Source organism: Molossus molossus, unplaced genomic scaffold, assembly GCF_014108415.1.
Source record: "Molossus molossus isolate mMolMol1 unplaced genomic scaffold, mMolMol1.p scaffold_m16_p_1, whole genome shotgun sequence".
In the NCBI taxonomy this organism is placed as follows: Eukaryota; Metazoa; Chordata; class Mammalia; order Chiroptera; family Molossidae; genus Molossus; species Molossus molossus.
Genome location: NW_023425344.1, coordinates 212,990,511 through 213,004,758, shown reverse-complemented (window position 1 = coordinate 213,004,758; position 14,248 = coordinate 212,990,511). Strand labels below are relative to the sequence as shown.

Below are 14,248 nucleotides of genomic sequence, written 5' to 3'. Positions count from 1 at the left end.
CTATAATTTTTCCTATGGGAGAATCTTTCAGTATTTGCAAATAGTCATTAAAAAATATTAATGTGGTTATATTAGGTTACTGTTTTTCAGAGTCACAGAAATAACTCCCTCTCTCCTTTTCTTCAACAGTCAGACTCTGAATTATATACTAGAAATATGGATTTAAAAGATGTATGCAGTCCCAGAGAAACTAGAAAGTAGTGTATGGGAGAGGTAGTCACGGTATCTTCCAATACAGTGTGATAAGTGCCCCTACACGGGGCAAGCACAGTGAGTGCCTTAACTTTCCAGGTCCCCACTTTTAGTCTTGGTTGTGAAAGCAGCCCTGCTGAGTCAAACTCACTGCCTTTCCTTGTTCTATGTCTCACTGTACCAGTGTTATGCAGTCCCAGCCTGTGTGTGTCTGACTTCTTACTCCTCATTTTGAAGTCAGAAGGTTTGGAATTATGTGTCATGCTGCAGCTTCTATTCAGACAAAATCTCATCAATGCAGACAACCTTTTAATGCCAGATTTTGCTTGATGAAGCAACTTCCACATGGCCTCTGTTAACCTATGGCTGGAAGATTGCATTGCTGATCTGGATTCAGGAGATTCTGTCAAAGGATACCTTCTGCAGAAAGGACTTTCTCATCCAGTCTCTGATAAATCTAGTTTGCAACACTAGCATTGATTTACATTGGTGGATGTGGTAGAATCCAAAAATGGCAACCGTTTTTTTTGCAGCAATCCCATCAAAAGGCAGATTCTATTTTTCCACCCCTTGAATCTTGTAATGTGTTTTGGCCAAGAAACTATGGCAGAAGCAATAGCATATCAGTTCTGAGTCTAGGCCTCAATAGGACTTGCAAGCTTGCCTCTCATTCTTGGGACTTTTCTTGGGACATCAGCCTGCTGGATGATGAGACATGTGACCCAGGCATCCCTGTCTCCCTATGCACTAGATATCTGAGAGAGACAATCTTAAACTATTCAGTACCCAGCTGATTTGTCTGTTGACCACAGTTGGATGAGCCCAGCCAAGATCAGCCAAGCCTGCATAGGTCAGTAGAAACACCCAGCTGACCAGAGGCCATGAAAAGCAATAAATGGTTATTTCTTTAAGCCACGAAGACTTGGGGGTACTTGGCATGCTGTAAAAGCTAGATAGTAAGGGGGCAATTTTGGCGTTACTGTAGTGGAACGCAGATGCCTGTGGACTGCAGAACAGAGTAGAATGAAGGAAGGAAGGGAGTTAAAGAAAGAGGAAAAAGAGTAACATGCACTCACCACCTTCCATATGCCCAGTTGATGATTCTTTTTACCAGAACCAATAAAAAAACGAGTAAACACATCTCTTGAACATTATAGTAGGAGATTACACATAAGAGAGGAGATTCAAACCTCCTAATTAATTATGATTCCTGAAAGATTTTCAAAATGAGCCCATGTTATTTATGGCAGTGAATTTTAAAAATATTAACCCCATAATAACAAAATATATAATTCTATTTATCTACTCATAGCTAAGGAGAATAGACACCATTTGTTTATTTATTGTCCCCTACTCCTTATCCAAAAGATGAAGGGTAATGTTTCAACTCAGCTGGATACCAAATTGGATAAGTTATTAGGTCCTAATTATACCAGAAATATAAGTCACATAATCTCCAGAAAACAGACATCTTTTTGGATTTCAATTTAACTTAACAGAGCCCTTGATGGGCATCCTTTCTGTCTGCTGAGCACAGGGTTCAGCTAGGGAAAGAGAAAGGGGAGGAAGAAGAAAGCGCATGATCTGATGGGGAACAGTGGGGTGAGGTATGGGGACACTGGATACATTTGATCTGATTTCAGAAAGCCATGCAGGAGCCGGTGGCATTGTACAGTGTCAGGGAAAGGGTGATGTACCGAGAATGTGAAGGGCTGCCACCAGCTCACCAAGGGACCTTTGAACCATTGACTTAGGCTCTCTTGCCTTAGTTTCCTAGTTTACACTGGGCAAGTTGTTACCTTTTTGTTCTAGGGACAAGACAGTCTATTCTGAGTGAGTGAGTGTGCCTCATCCCTTCAAAAAACTGGCCCCAGTTCCTGATGAAAGATTGTGTTTATTACAATGATTCCTTCAGCCCTTCACGTGGTTTGATTGCCTGGTGTGTCAGGCACTCTGACATGCACTGGTCACATGGTGATGAACAAAATGCCATCCCTGCCATTGAAGGCCCTAAGTATACAGTGCGGAAAAGACCACGCGGTGTGGAAAGATGGTGTAAATACCTGGCCCTCCAGGAAAGGGAGGGGGCTCAGAGAAGGGTACCTGGAGGAGAATTCCCTTCAGAAATAGCTTTAGGGTCAGCGGCATAGCCAGAAGAAGAGGCGTTTGTTGGTTTGCAAACTGCCCCCTTTACACGGATGGCGAGAAGAAACTGAAGAAACAGCGGAGAACTCCAGATCGGTAGGTGGCGCGTTTAACAAGCAAGGGAACTTTTTTTTATCCTCACCCGAGGACACTTTTGCATTCATCTTCAGATAGAGTGAGAGGGGGAGAGGGAGGGAGAAACAGAGATATGAGAAAGACACATCGACTGGCTGCCACTCACATGACCCCACCGGGCCGGGGACAAACCACAACTGAGGTGCGTGCCCTTAGCGGGAACCAAACCTGGGTCTCTCTGGTCTGCAGGCCGACGCTCTAACCGCTGAGCCAAACCGGCCAGGGCTAGGGAACTTTCTTAGTAGGCTTGATTTGGGTGACCACAGGACAAGTAGACCTGTGCACCCACCCGCCAGAATCTTAAAAGTTTATGTGGAGGCCGTAACTGGGTTTCGGCCATTTATATCCTACAGATGGTCTCAACAACACATTGTCCTCTCAAGACTATGTCCTTGCAGACGGCTCCAGTGGGCAGACCTACATTCCAAAGACAGGGGAAGGGGAGGGGCCTGTGATCGCCCAGGCCCAGCACTCAGGTCAACCAGCGGCCACCGCCTCCAACAGCCTTGTAACAACTACCACGGCTAGATGGTCTTCTCACTCCACTGCGTAGAGCCAAGTGCTCCTTATGCCCTGATACTGCGTACTCAGTACTTTATTAGCTTAAGAAGTTGAAGATTTTAGGACTACTTTGAAATGTTACAAAATATTTATGCATTTGTTGTCATGGAGACCTGCTTTATTATTTATGAGAACATGGAGAGCCAGAAGAGTTAGAAACCTTTAGTCAGACTTTGTCACAGTCACGCGAAAGGAGCTCGTTGGAATTACGGAAGAGACAGGTGCGAGCAGGCAGCCCTCTCCAGTACATCGCACATTAACCCTAACCTCACTGGAGAACAAAGAGCTAGAATAAGTTTCAGGGTTTGGGGTATGTGTGTGTGTATGTTCATCTTAAGATTAGTAAAACCGTATCTCAGGAAGTTTGGAAAGTGAAAAATTACTCATAATCCTATAACTCTAACAATTGGTTTTGAATTTTGAATATCTTAACAATCTTTTCCTTAACAATACAAAGGCATGTTACTGAGCTGACCACCCTTTGGCATCCAGACAGACTGAACCGAGCAACTGCTCCGTCTTGTGGGGGAGAGGCGGCACGAGTGGCAGCTTTTCAGGGTGGTCTGTTCAGCTCCTTTCTCCCGTGATCACATGTGTGCCTGCATTACGCCTGTCCCTTGCACATTCAGGTTGCACATGCTCGATCCAAGCAGATGTACTTTCATGTCTCAGCATCAAGAGGGAAGCCCTGGGGCAGGAGGCTGGAGGTGCATGGCTTTGGCAGGAGGAGAGTCGCTGCCAAGCTGTGTCTGTGGAGGTCGACGGGAAAGCACAGAGTTGGTCACTGCAAAGGGGGAACTAGAGGAAGTGAATTGGAGCATAAGAGGTATTTGCTACAATCTTTTAGCTTCTTTCTTGAGAGATGTACTTTTTTCTGATAATTTAGGAGCCTCCTCTAAATCACCTGGAGAGCCTGCCCAGCTGGTGTGGCTCAGTGGTTGAGCATCGACCCATGCACCAAGAGGTCGCTGGTTAGATTCCCAGTCAGGGCACATGCCCAGGTTGTGGGCCCGATCCTCAGTGAGGGGCATGTAGGAGGCGGCCAGTCAATGTTCTCTCTCATGGATGTTTCTATCTCTCCTTCTCCCTTCCTCTCTCTCTTAAATCAATAAAATAAAATAAAAGAAAAGGAAGAGAAATATCCACGTTAGTACTGATGGTCTGCATTATCTCAGGGTATTTGAAGAGCAAGTTCTATTAAAGGGTATCACTGACTGAAAATAATGATGAAATAAAACTATGTGAACATATTTCTTGCAAATTAATAGTTCTTGAGGCTAAAGGCAAAGTCATTCTTGAGATTGCTTTTGGAAATAGTTATTCAAGATGTAAATGTATTGAACATATATTCTAGGTTCTCTGTCTTACTGATGAGTTTTATATTTTCTCTCCTCTTTGATCCTATTTTATACCACCCATAATGGTTCTGTCCAACAATTTATTTTCTCTTTAGTGTTTTTTATTGATAAATTGCCTCAGGAACTGCTGAATGCATAGTATAGCCTTGGAAAACAAAGAATAAAGAGAATAAGATTTGAAAATTAAATGTAGGGCTTCTGAAAGAAATTCAAATTCCTTTTGATTTTTATTTTTCAGTAACTTCACTTTTTATGTGTCAAAGTCATCTTGCATATTAATGGTCACCCTACCAGAGGGAAAGAGAGAATTCTGAGTGGCATGTATTAGCTGGGGCCCGGATATGATCACGGTCCCTCTTGTTCAGCACTGGAATCAGTCACATAGCCCTCACCTCACCACAAGGGGGCAGGCAGTGCAACCCTGTGGTCTGCTTAAACAAGGGGAGATTCCTAAATGCAGGTAGCCCTGAGGGCAGGTTTAGCGGTTTTAACAGGTAATGTTACAGAAGCCTTGTATGATAATAATGAGCAGTAGGTTTGAGGTTGTGCATACAGGGCATTGTTAGATGTTTAAATTACAGAAAGTCTTATTTGTAAAATGAATATACAGCAGATTTGAATGTATAACCACCAACATAGCTGTTTAAAAAGGTTACAAAAATCTTTATTAGCTTTATATTACTATAAATCTTACTCTGAGTCCCCATCCCTCATAGGAATAGTGGAAAATTTTATTATCGGGACCCCCTGCTGCAGGGTTATGTAGTCAGGGGAGAGCTTTGGCTAAGCTCAAGCATCAGGGAGACACTCTGGTCTTCAGTCTTCTGGTCACCACTGAGATGTATGCTGGTCAAGCCCAGGTTCCATCCCTCTGGGGCTGGTGGCTCTGCTGCCTTTGGGCCAACCTGGAGGCACCAGAATCTCTGCTGAGGTTGGGAAGTCCAGGGCTAATGGCTCAGCCTCCCTCGGGCACCATGCTGTGATCACCCCCCCACCCCCAGGCCACTTCACTTCTCTGGGATGTTATCATCTAGCAGGACCTAAGTCCTTGCCATGCCTGGGGACCACCAACCTTTGTTCCATTCTCAGTTTGAAGCAATCTCTGTATGTCCTCAGGTCTCTGTGTCCTTTATGTCCTCAGGTCTCTATGTCCTCATGTCCTCAGGTCTCTATGCCCTCATGTCCTCAAGTCTCTATGTCCTCATGTCCTCAGGTCTGCTGACCCGGGGCGCCACTCTTCCCTCAAAGCACTTACATGCTGTGGCCCACTTGTCGCTCTGGCCAGCCCTTGAGGTTCCGAGATCTGCCTCACGTGATTATTGCCGTGGCTGAGAGGATGAACGGAGACTTGTGAGAGCAATTGCCACAGAGAAAGTCCCCCTGATGTGAATGAAGTGCTCACGTGTGGATTAACGTCAGTAGTAAGTGGTGGTCAGGGCAGGGGTGGAGTGGGAGAAGAAAATGAGTAGTATGTACCAGCTGTGTGCCAGACCTCGGTAAGATATTTTCATACGTTATCTCACTTAACTATCACAGCAACACTATTAAGAAGAGAGTATGAGTCCATTTTACAGAGGCAAAAACTAAGGCTAGAGGATTCTATGCATGCATGAAACAAAATAATAATGATGGCTAGCACTTGTGATACTTACCGTATGCCAACCAGGGTTATAAGCTCTTTATGCATATGAACTCATTTAGTCTTCTCAATAGCTATAATATTCTTATTTTGCAGATGAGAAAACTGAATCATAGAAAGTTTAAGAGACTTATCCAAGATCATACCACTAGAAAACGGTGAGATTTGACCCCAGACAGGCTGGCTCTAATGTTTATGAACTAAACCACTGTGTCTTATGACTGAGGGAGAGGGAGGAGGAGAGGAAATGGGAGGAAGAGAGATACAGAGGGAGGGAGGCAAGAATGGAGAGAGACAGAGAGAGAGGGTCAGTAGTGAGAGAGGGTCAGGGAAAGAGAGAGAGAGAGAGATTGATTGATTGAGGTTATAAACAAGTTTGATTTTATTTGTTGAAATTAAGACTTTCTCCAAAAACTTCAGTGCATTTCCAGAGTTGGGCCTCAGAAACAGTACTCTGATGAAGTCTGACTCCTGAGGTTAGTGAAGAGTGGACCCTGCCTTGACTTCTCAGATACTGAGGGCTGGGTTCCCAACCCCTTTCAGTCTTATCATGAGCTGAAAGGTAAATGAATAACAACACTTGCCATCGCCTAAGATTGGAATCAAAGGCAGTGTCAGCATTCCAGATGGGCAGCTGATTACTTGGGTTAAATACTCAAAATGGCTTTGCTGAAGATGGAATATGAAGACCATGTTTTTTTTTCTTCCAAGATGTCAGCACTTATCACCTGGTTGGCTAGAGGCCAGAAGCTTTCAAACACCAACTGTGCAAACGACGTGCGGTCAACTCTTTGTAAATGGTGCTGACTATTGTACAAGGCAACACTGGCCCTTTGATATTAAAGGTTAAACATTGCTGGCTTTCCAAACAGCCAAATCCTCTCGGTTCAAGGAGGAAGGTACATTATATTAGCTTCCCAGAGGGGGGAAAATGATGATATTCTCTTCTTTCAGTATCTTTCATTGGCCACTCCAAATAGGTGGTCAAAAAGATTAAATGACTTGTTTCTGCCATGAAAAAAGGCTTAATCTCCAGATTATTTTGCCCCTAGCTGCTAATCAAATTAAGGAAGACTAGATTACATGGATCTTATTTTAAAAACCATTCCAAAGTATAAAGGCTGATATGGTATTTTTAAACCATTTTATGACACACTATATATCTTTGAATAGAATTTATACCTAGTGATCACATTTAGTTTCTGATGCTATTACTTCGTATAGTTATTTCAGCATCAGACACAGACTATCCCATGAACTATTTTGCAAATGATATGGCACATTTTACAACACAAATAGCTAAATTCTGTATAGTCAATTACTATAAATATCTAATCTGACTAGAACAGATTATCCAAATAAATATGGTCCAGATATCAAAACTCCCTAACCAAAGAGCTTTTATGCATATATGCATAACACATGGACACAGACAATAGTGCTCTGGAGACCTGGGGGGATGGGAGCACGGAGGAGGGGGTATGTGTAATAATTTCAACAATAAAGATAAATTAAAAAACAAACAAACCTCCCTTGGAGTCATAGTCAGATGCCAGTGCTTAATGCATTAGAAATATTCCTGTAAAATTGCATACAAACTGAATTTTTGTAGGTCAAGTTATGATTTACTTGGAAAATTGATTTCGGGGGAAATTGGCTATGTGAATCTGGCTACCATGAGGAACCATTTTGTTAATCAAATAACTACCTTCAATCTTCATTTGTCTAATTATATCTTTCCTCATTTTTTTTTAGAATAGATTTGAGGCACACTGATAATTTACATTTTGTAAATTGGAATTTTTGTATTTGTGTTTGTCAAAATGGGTAGACTAAGCAGGCAAACATATAAAAATGTTTTAAAAAACTCTCCTTTCAAAACAGTTTCTATAATTTTTAATTGTCTAAAATGACATTTGAAAGGTTAAAAAAAATTTTATCAAAGGTTCCAAAGAGTGTTTATCACTAGCAGAAATTCACTTTCCAATGTATAATTGTAGAATTTCTATTTCATTATAAAAAAGAAGTGTGCCCTACATTTGTCAGAGGGGAGGGTGTCGGGGGCTAGGTGAGAAGGGTGAAGGGATTAAGCAAAGAAAAAAGACTCAGGGACATAGACAACAGTATGGTGATTGCCAGAGGGAAGGGGTGTGTGTGTGTGGGGGGTAAAGAGGGTAAGGGAGAGATAAGTGGTGATGGAAGGAGACTTGACTTGGGGTGGTAAACACACAACACAATATACAGATGATGTTTTATAGAATGATTTACCTGAAACCTATATAATTTTATTAACCAGTGTCACCCCAATAAATTCAATTAAAAATAAATAAATAAATATGAAAAAAAGTGTCCTAGATTATAGCGTCTGCTTGAATTTACTGTTTTAGTCACCCTCTTATAGAAGATAACAGTGACATTAGTAAATGCTCTGCCATTTTAAAATTAATTTCTAGGTCGGTCTGACAATTTTTATAATTTCTTTTAAAAACAGACTCTTGTGGGTAAAATATTTACATTACTTAAATATATGTCGAATTTGCTGTTTGTATGCCTGAGATCTAGTTAAATACATTTCTACCTACTTCTCTGGAAATTTCTGAAAACAAAGCAAAATTAGGAACCAGGCAACAACTTACACAATAAGTAAAACTTAGAATTTAAATACCTTAATTATGGAAAGATAAGCTACAACTATTAGGACAAAACAACGTATCTTTAAAGTCTGTGTATATTCATATTCCTGTTACATTCCAAGGATTTTGCTTGAGTTATTTTTTAATTTCTCTCTTATTAAATTTATATATTAACATGCTACTGATTATGATATTATTAAACACATATTAGATGTAATATAGCAAAATTTGTATTATAGAAACTAAATAAAAGGGACATCTTAAATGAATGAGATCAACCCATTTTACTATGTGCAATGCATGCATTTTATATAATGTTTGCCACAGAAATAAAAATAATAAAAGTTTGCTGAAAATTGCTTCAGGTGTGTGGGGGTGCGGGGGGCAGTGGAAATGCAGAAGCATTACCCTTTCATTTTTGCTTTAAATGTTCAGCTCTCCACCATTGCACAGAATTGCTTTTTCCTCAAGTTCATTTTGACCTTTTACTTCCTTCCACCCTTCCATCTTTTCCAGCCCAGAAAGCAGGTGTGGGAGGAAATTGGTTTCTTTATGAACTTTCTCCCGGGCACAGTCATCTCAGATTCACTCCACTCTCAAGATCCTGTGCTAGGCTTTGTGTCTGGATGAAAACCCTCAACACATTGTGAAATTTAATACTGAATTTTAATATGCTTAAACTTATTCACCTTTTTAAAAAGTTTGCATATTTCTTCCCTCTGAAGGACCCACACACAACATGGAAAATGCTTGAAGGCAGAACGGTGTGCTAGATTCATAGGAGGTTTCTGAGGGGGCACTGAAGTCCACCTGTTTTTGCCCCCCCCCCCACCATCGCCTTCTAAAATGTACAAATGTGAAATCAGGCAGGGATGTCTTAAACTGACTCTGGATAGAAAGTGGACATTGTGACCTCTAAGCTGATGAGCTGACACCCTACCCACACCCTCACATACCCTTCAGTTTCTGAGACGAAACTTTGAAAATTATTTCTCAGGAGGCTGTGTCTACAAACTATGAATACGGGAATCATCCCCTCTGCTCACTCACTAGCCAGGTGGGTCTCTTGCCAAAGCGGTCTTACCAGAGGAGAGGGAGTTCACTGAACACACAGCCTCAAGGACTTTCTAGACTCATCTTGACAGTAGCTAAAACTTTCACAGGTTCAAATATTTACAATTTGAAGGGCTTCCCCCTGGTTTTTCGGCAATAAGGAAGAAAATCGTTTCTCCTCAGGGCATTTGGAATGGCAAAATAAACATGCTGCGCGCAGCTGCGCCTCCCAAGCCTTTGATGTTTTCATTGGGAGCACGGAGGGCCGGTGACCTGGACTGTCAGACTTGGTGGCTTGATCTCTTCAAGTCTTTGTGTCCATAATACCTGGATAATCACTCCATGTGCCACCTGTTGGGGCGTCATTTTCTTAAAAAAAAAAAAAAAAAAAAGACTCTCTGTCTTTTAGGCAAGTTGCAAGAATGATTAACGCCTGGGGACAATTGCACAGCAGCCAAAGCCAAGGTGGTGTAGACGCCAAATGTGGCCCAAGTCCCGGGGGCGCCCCCCCGCCAGAGGTCATCTCCTTGAGCGGTAGTGTGCATCACTTGCATTAACAGCCCCTTTGCCACTTGGGTCTCTCTCGCGCCTGCGATCCCACTCCTCCTCCCCGCGGCCCTGCCACCGTGTCACCTTCTCTTCTCCCACGCCCCCGGACCAAACACCCCTTCAGTCAGGTGGGTCAGGGGATGTCTACTCTTCCCGGAAGGGACGCAAAGGGGTTAATGAAGAGAGTAGGCGGCCAGGTGGGGCGCCCACACCCGCCCCGGCCCTGGTGGGCGTCGGAGGTGAGGGGGCGCTGTGCGGGCAGCAGTGCGCCGGTGGCGGCGGGAGAGCTGCCAGGCTGACGGAGAGGCCGGCCCGAGTGGGGGCCGCTCCGCCGCCGCCGCCGCCGCCGCCGCCGCCGCTGTGATGCGGAGCCGGAGCTGCGCCGGGCGGTGGAGTCAGAGCCCGGGCGCGGGAGCACCAGCTGCAACATCAGCACCGGAGGCGGCGGCGGCACCAAAACCAGCTCCCGGGCCCCGCGCTGCCCTCTCCGCCCCGCCGCGCCCGGGGCGGCCGCCCGGCGCTCTCTATGGATGTCAAGGCGGCCCCCAACGGGGTGGCCACCATCGAGGACCGGATCTTGCGAATCACCGGCTACTATGGCTATTACCCCGGTTACTCCAGCCAGAAAAGTAAGATGCCGCGGGGCTGCCCTGCTCGAGGCTCCCGAGACGGGTGGGATGTGGGAGGGAGCGCCGTCCGGACACCTGCAGCCTTGCTCGTGCGGCTAATGCCACCCTCTGGCTCTGGGGCCACCGGGTGCAAAGTATGTATGCTGTCCTCGGTGCTGAACCCGGGGAGAGAAAAGGGGCCCCGGTAGTTAGCTCCTAGGAGTTTGGAAACCGTCGCAGCCTTCGGGACGGAGGCGCAGAGGGGACCCGGTGAGCACTCTAGACGGCGTGGGCCCCGCTCCCGCCTGGCTTATTTACGACCGAGGAGGTTAACATGGCTGTTTACTTAACGGAAAGTCAGCCCTTGGGGCTGCAGTCTCCGAAAGCCCCCACAGGTGCCGAGCTGCGGGCGGGGTGCTGGGGACGCCCGGATGGGCTCGGGTGGGGCCAGCCCGGGCGGCCGGTCCAGACTTGGGTCCCGGCTCCCGCTGGGCCAGCCCGCTCTGCCGGGCTGCGGAGACCTTGCCAGCGCGGGAATTACTCCTGTTACAACGTCTTTGGGAGGTTCTCTATCACAGGCAGAGAAAGAACCTGCTCAGGTCTCCGAATCCGAGTCCCGGAGCTTGGAGCTAGAGACCCTTGCACACGCCGGGGGTGGGGGTGGGGGTGGGGAGGTGGAACCGGACAGGGCCACCCGCCCGCGCTGCTCGCCGCACGTCGCGGCTTCCTCTGAGCCCCAGCAGGCTGTTCTGGTCTGTACCCGCTTTCTTCTGTCTAAATGAGGTCCTGCGGCACCGATGCTTTCACGGTTCCTGAGCGGTTCTAAGGGGAGGGAGATGAGGTGCGCTCTACTGTGGCCCCTCCCCCAACTCACAAACCCACTGGCCATATTTACTGGGATTAGTTCTGCCAAGTGACCCAAGCGGAGCTCTTTTTTCTGTTTCTATTGCGGGAGTAAGCTGCGGCTTAATTCCCATGCAGTGGGGTTTCACTTTTTCTCTATCAGTATATTTCTGTCGCAATGGATGAAGCTTAATTGATGTTCTTGCTGTTATTTTTAACCAGAAGGCTTGGAAGCTCCTAGAAGCATTTCTGATATGTCTTTTTCTGTGACATTTTGGGGTACAATCAACACTGCAGTTTCTCTGAAGCAGACAAACTCTGACACATAACCAGAAAACACTTCTTTTCCATGTAACTTTCTCCCCCACTATACACCATCTCTATTGAATAATAATTCAAGAGTTTCCTTACATGGGCTGTCTTTACACAGATATTTTCTATTTTAATATTTCATTTGGCTTCAGGAAAGGCCTACAGGATTTGGATGGTATCTGTCTAGCTGTTTTTAGCATTAGAGGCTTACATTATTCATTTTCCACACAAAAGTAATTATATAGTGTTAGAATTTTCTGGAAAGAAAATAACATGCTGTGGAGTGCCATTTGAAGTCTTTGTACTATAGACTCAAAAACTCCGTTTTTCCTCATGTGTTGGCAAAGGAATTCTTTTTAACCCTAGAAACTTAAGTGAAGGCACTAGCATACCATATGGAGGTTTCGTGGATTTCACCTATGAATATTTTAACTACGAACCATGCATTTTGGCTGCTTAGAGAATGTAGAAGCTGTCTGTGAAATTACAAGACTCTGGGTAGTATATTGTTATATTTTCATGCAACAGAACTTTGGTTAATGAAGAACAAACCAAAAAGAATACTGGAAACGTGACATTTTAAATAAAGCCATGTTCATATCACCTGTTCGTATTTGCTGAAATAGGTGCATGTTTCGTTTGCCCTACAGTAACAAGACAAAAAGAGGGATGAGCATTGGCCAAGACAGTAACTGAAGCTAAAAGGGACAAAGATGCATTTGGCATAGTTATTTGTGATGGGCACTTACCTAACTTCGGGCCATGGAGTTCAAACAGTGAAGGCAGAGAAACTCACAAGGACAGAGAATTACGTGACAGTCAAATAACTTGCAGGGTTCTTGTACTTTCAGAGGCAGAAAGAGATTGCCATTTTGCACAGTGGAACACTAGGAAAGAAGAGAGCTGGAAGGGAGCCAGGCAGCCTAGCACCATGAAATAATCCTGCCCTTAATTCAGGCTTCAACTAGTAAATAAACACATTGAAGCAAACCAGTACAATATGGTCAATTGATTTAGCTGTTACCAGGAATGAACAACAGCTTGGAGGAAGTCTGTAGGGATATATTTCTGAAAATGCTGTGGTGAGGAATATATAACATGTAAAGGCAAGGTGACTTTCCCATTTCTGACTGCTCATGTATGAGGCCTTAAAGATGGGATGATCTCTTGATATCTATGCTGTTTACCTTTTTAGAGGTAGGTGGGAACTCACCTAAGATTATGCATCAATGATAGGCCTCGTGTTAGTGCTTCCTGATACTCCTGCCAATCAGGAAAATGAGTAACTTGTCCAGAATAATATCCAGTAGTCAGGCTGATATAAAATACATATACTTTATTCTGATACATATATATGGCCCAGAGATGATTAAAGTCTTTGTCTAGCCTGGAATTAATTATCATCTCTTAGGGAAAATAGATCTATTCATTCAACAGGTGTTAATTGAACACCTCCTTATGTGTCAGAAATATATCAGTGAACAAAACAGATAAAAGTATTTTCCTTTTTTAAAGCTTAAGTTATAGTGGGAGGAGACTGACAAATAATAAAACAAATAAATTACGTGGTATATTTCAAGGTAGTAGCTGCTTTAAAAACATTCAACAGGGTAAAAAGGATAAAAAAATTCTGAAGGGGTAGTGATTGCGGCAATTTTATTTATTTATTTTTAATATGTTTTTATTGATTTTTTTTTAGAGAGTGGAAGGGAGAGAGAGAGAGACAGAAACATTGATGCGAGAGAGAAACATCGATCGGCTGCCTCCCGCACATCCCCCACTAGGGATGGAGCCTGTAGCCCACAACCTGGGCATGTGCCCTGATGGGGAATTGAACTGGGACCTCTCAGTCCATTGGACGATGCTCAAACCACTGAGCCACACCGGTGGGGTGATTGTGGCAATTTTAAATAAGGTATTAAGATAAGGTCCCATTGAGGAGTCACAACTGAGCAAGGACCTGAGGATGTGAGGGAGTTAGCCATGTGGGCATCAAGAGGATGACATTTTAGGCAGAGGGGATGGCCAGTGCAAAGCTCCAAGGTGGGTGGAGCATACCTGGAATGTTAGAGAAAGAGCCAGGAGGCCAGCATGGGCGAAATGGGGTGAACAATTGGGAGAGTGGTTGGAGATGGGTCACTGTGGATACAGAGACTCAGATGAAGTAGAACCTTATAAGCCATTGTAAGTCATTTGGCTTATATTGTGAATAAAATGGGG

General features: G+C 44.2%; 1 protein-coding gene across 2 annotated transcripts in view; it reads left to right on the top strand.

Annotated features, from left to right (window-relative positions):
* The first annotated feature begins 10,520 nt into the window (after nt 1-10,520).
* Nucleotides 10,521-14,248, top strand: part of SLC35F4 (solute carrier family 35 member F4) — a 208,093-nt gene continuing 204,365 nt past the window's right edge. The window contains exon 1 of one of the 2 annotated variants that reach the window (XM_036275796.1): nt 10,521-10,894. In XM_036275796.1, coding sequence (XP_036131689.1) covers nt 10,792-10,894 — 103 coding nt within the window. In that variant the 5' untranslated portion in view covers nt 10,521-10,791. The remainder of the gene's footprint in view (nt 10,895-14,248) is intronic. The other variant, XM_036275805.1, reaches the window with a different exon arrangement.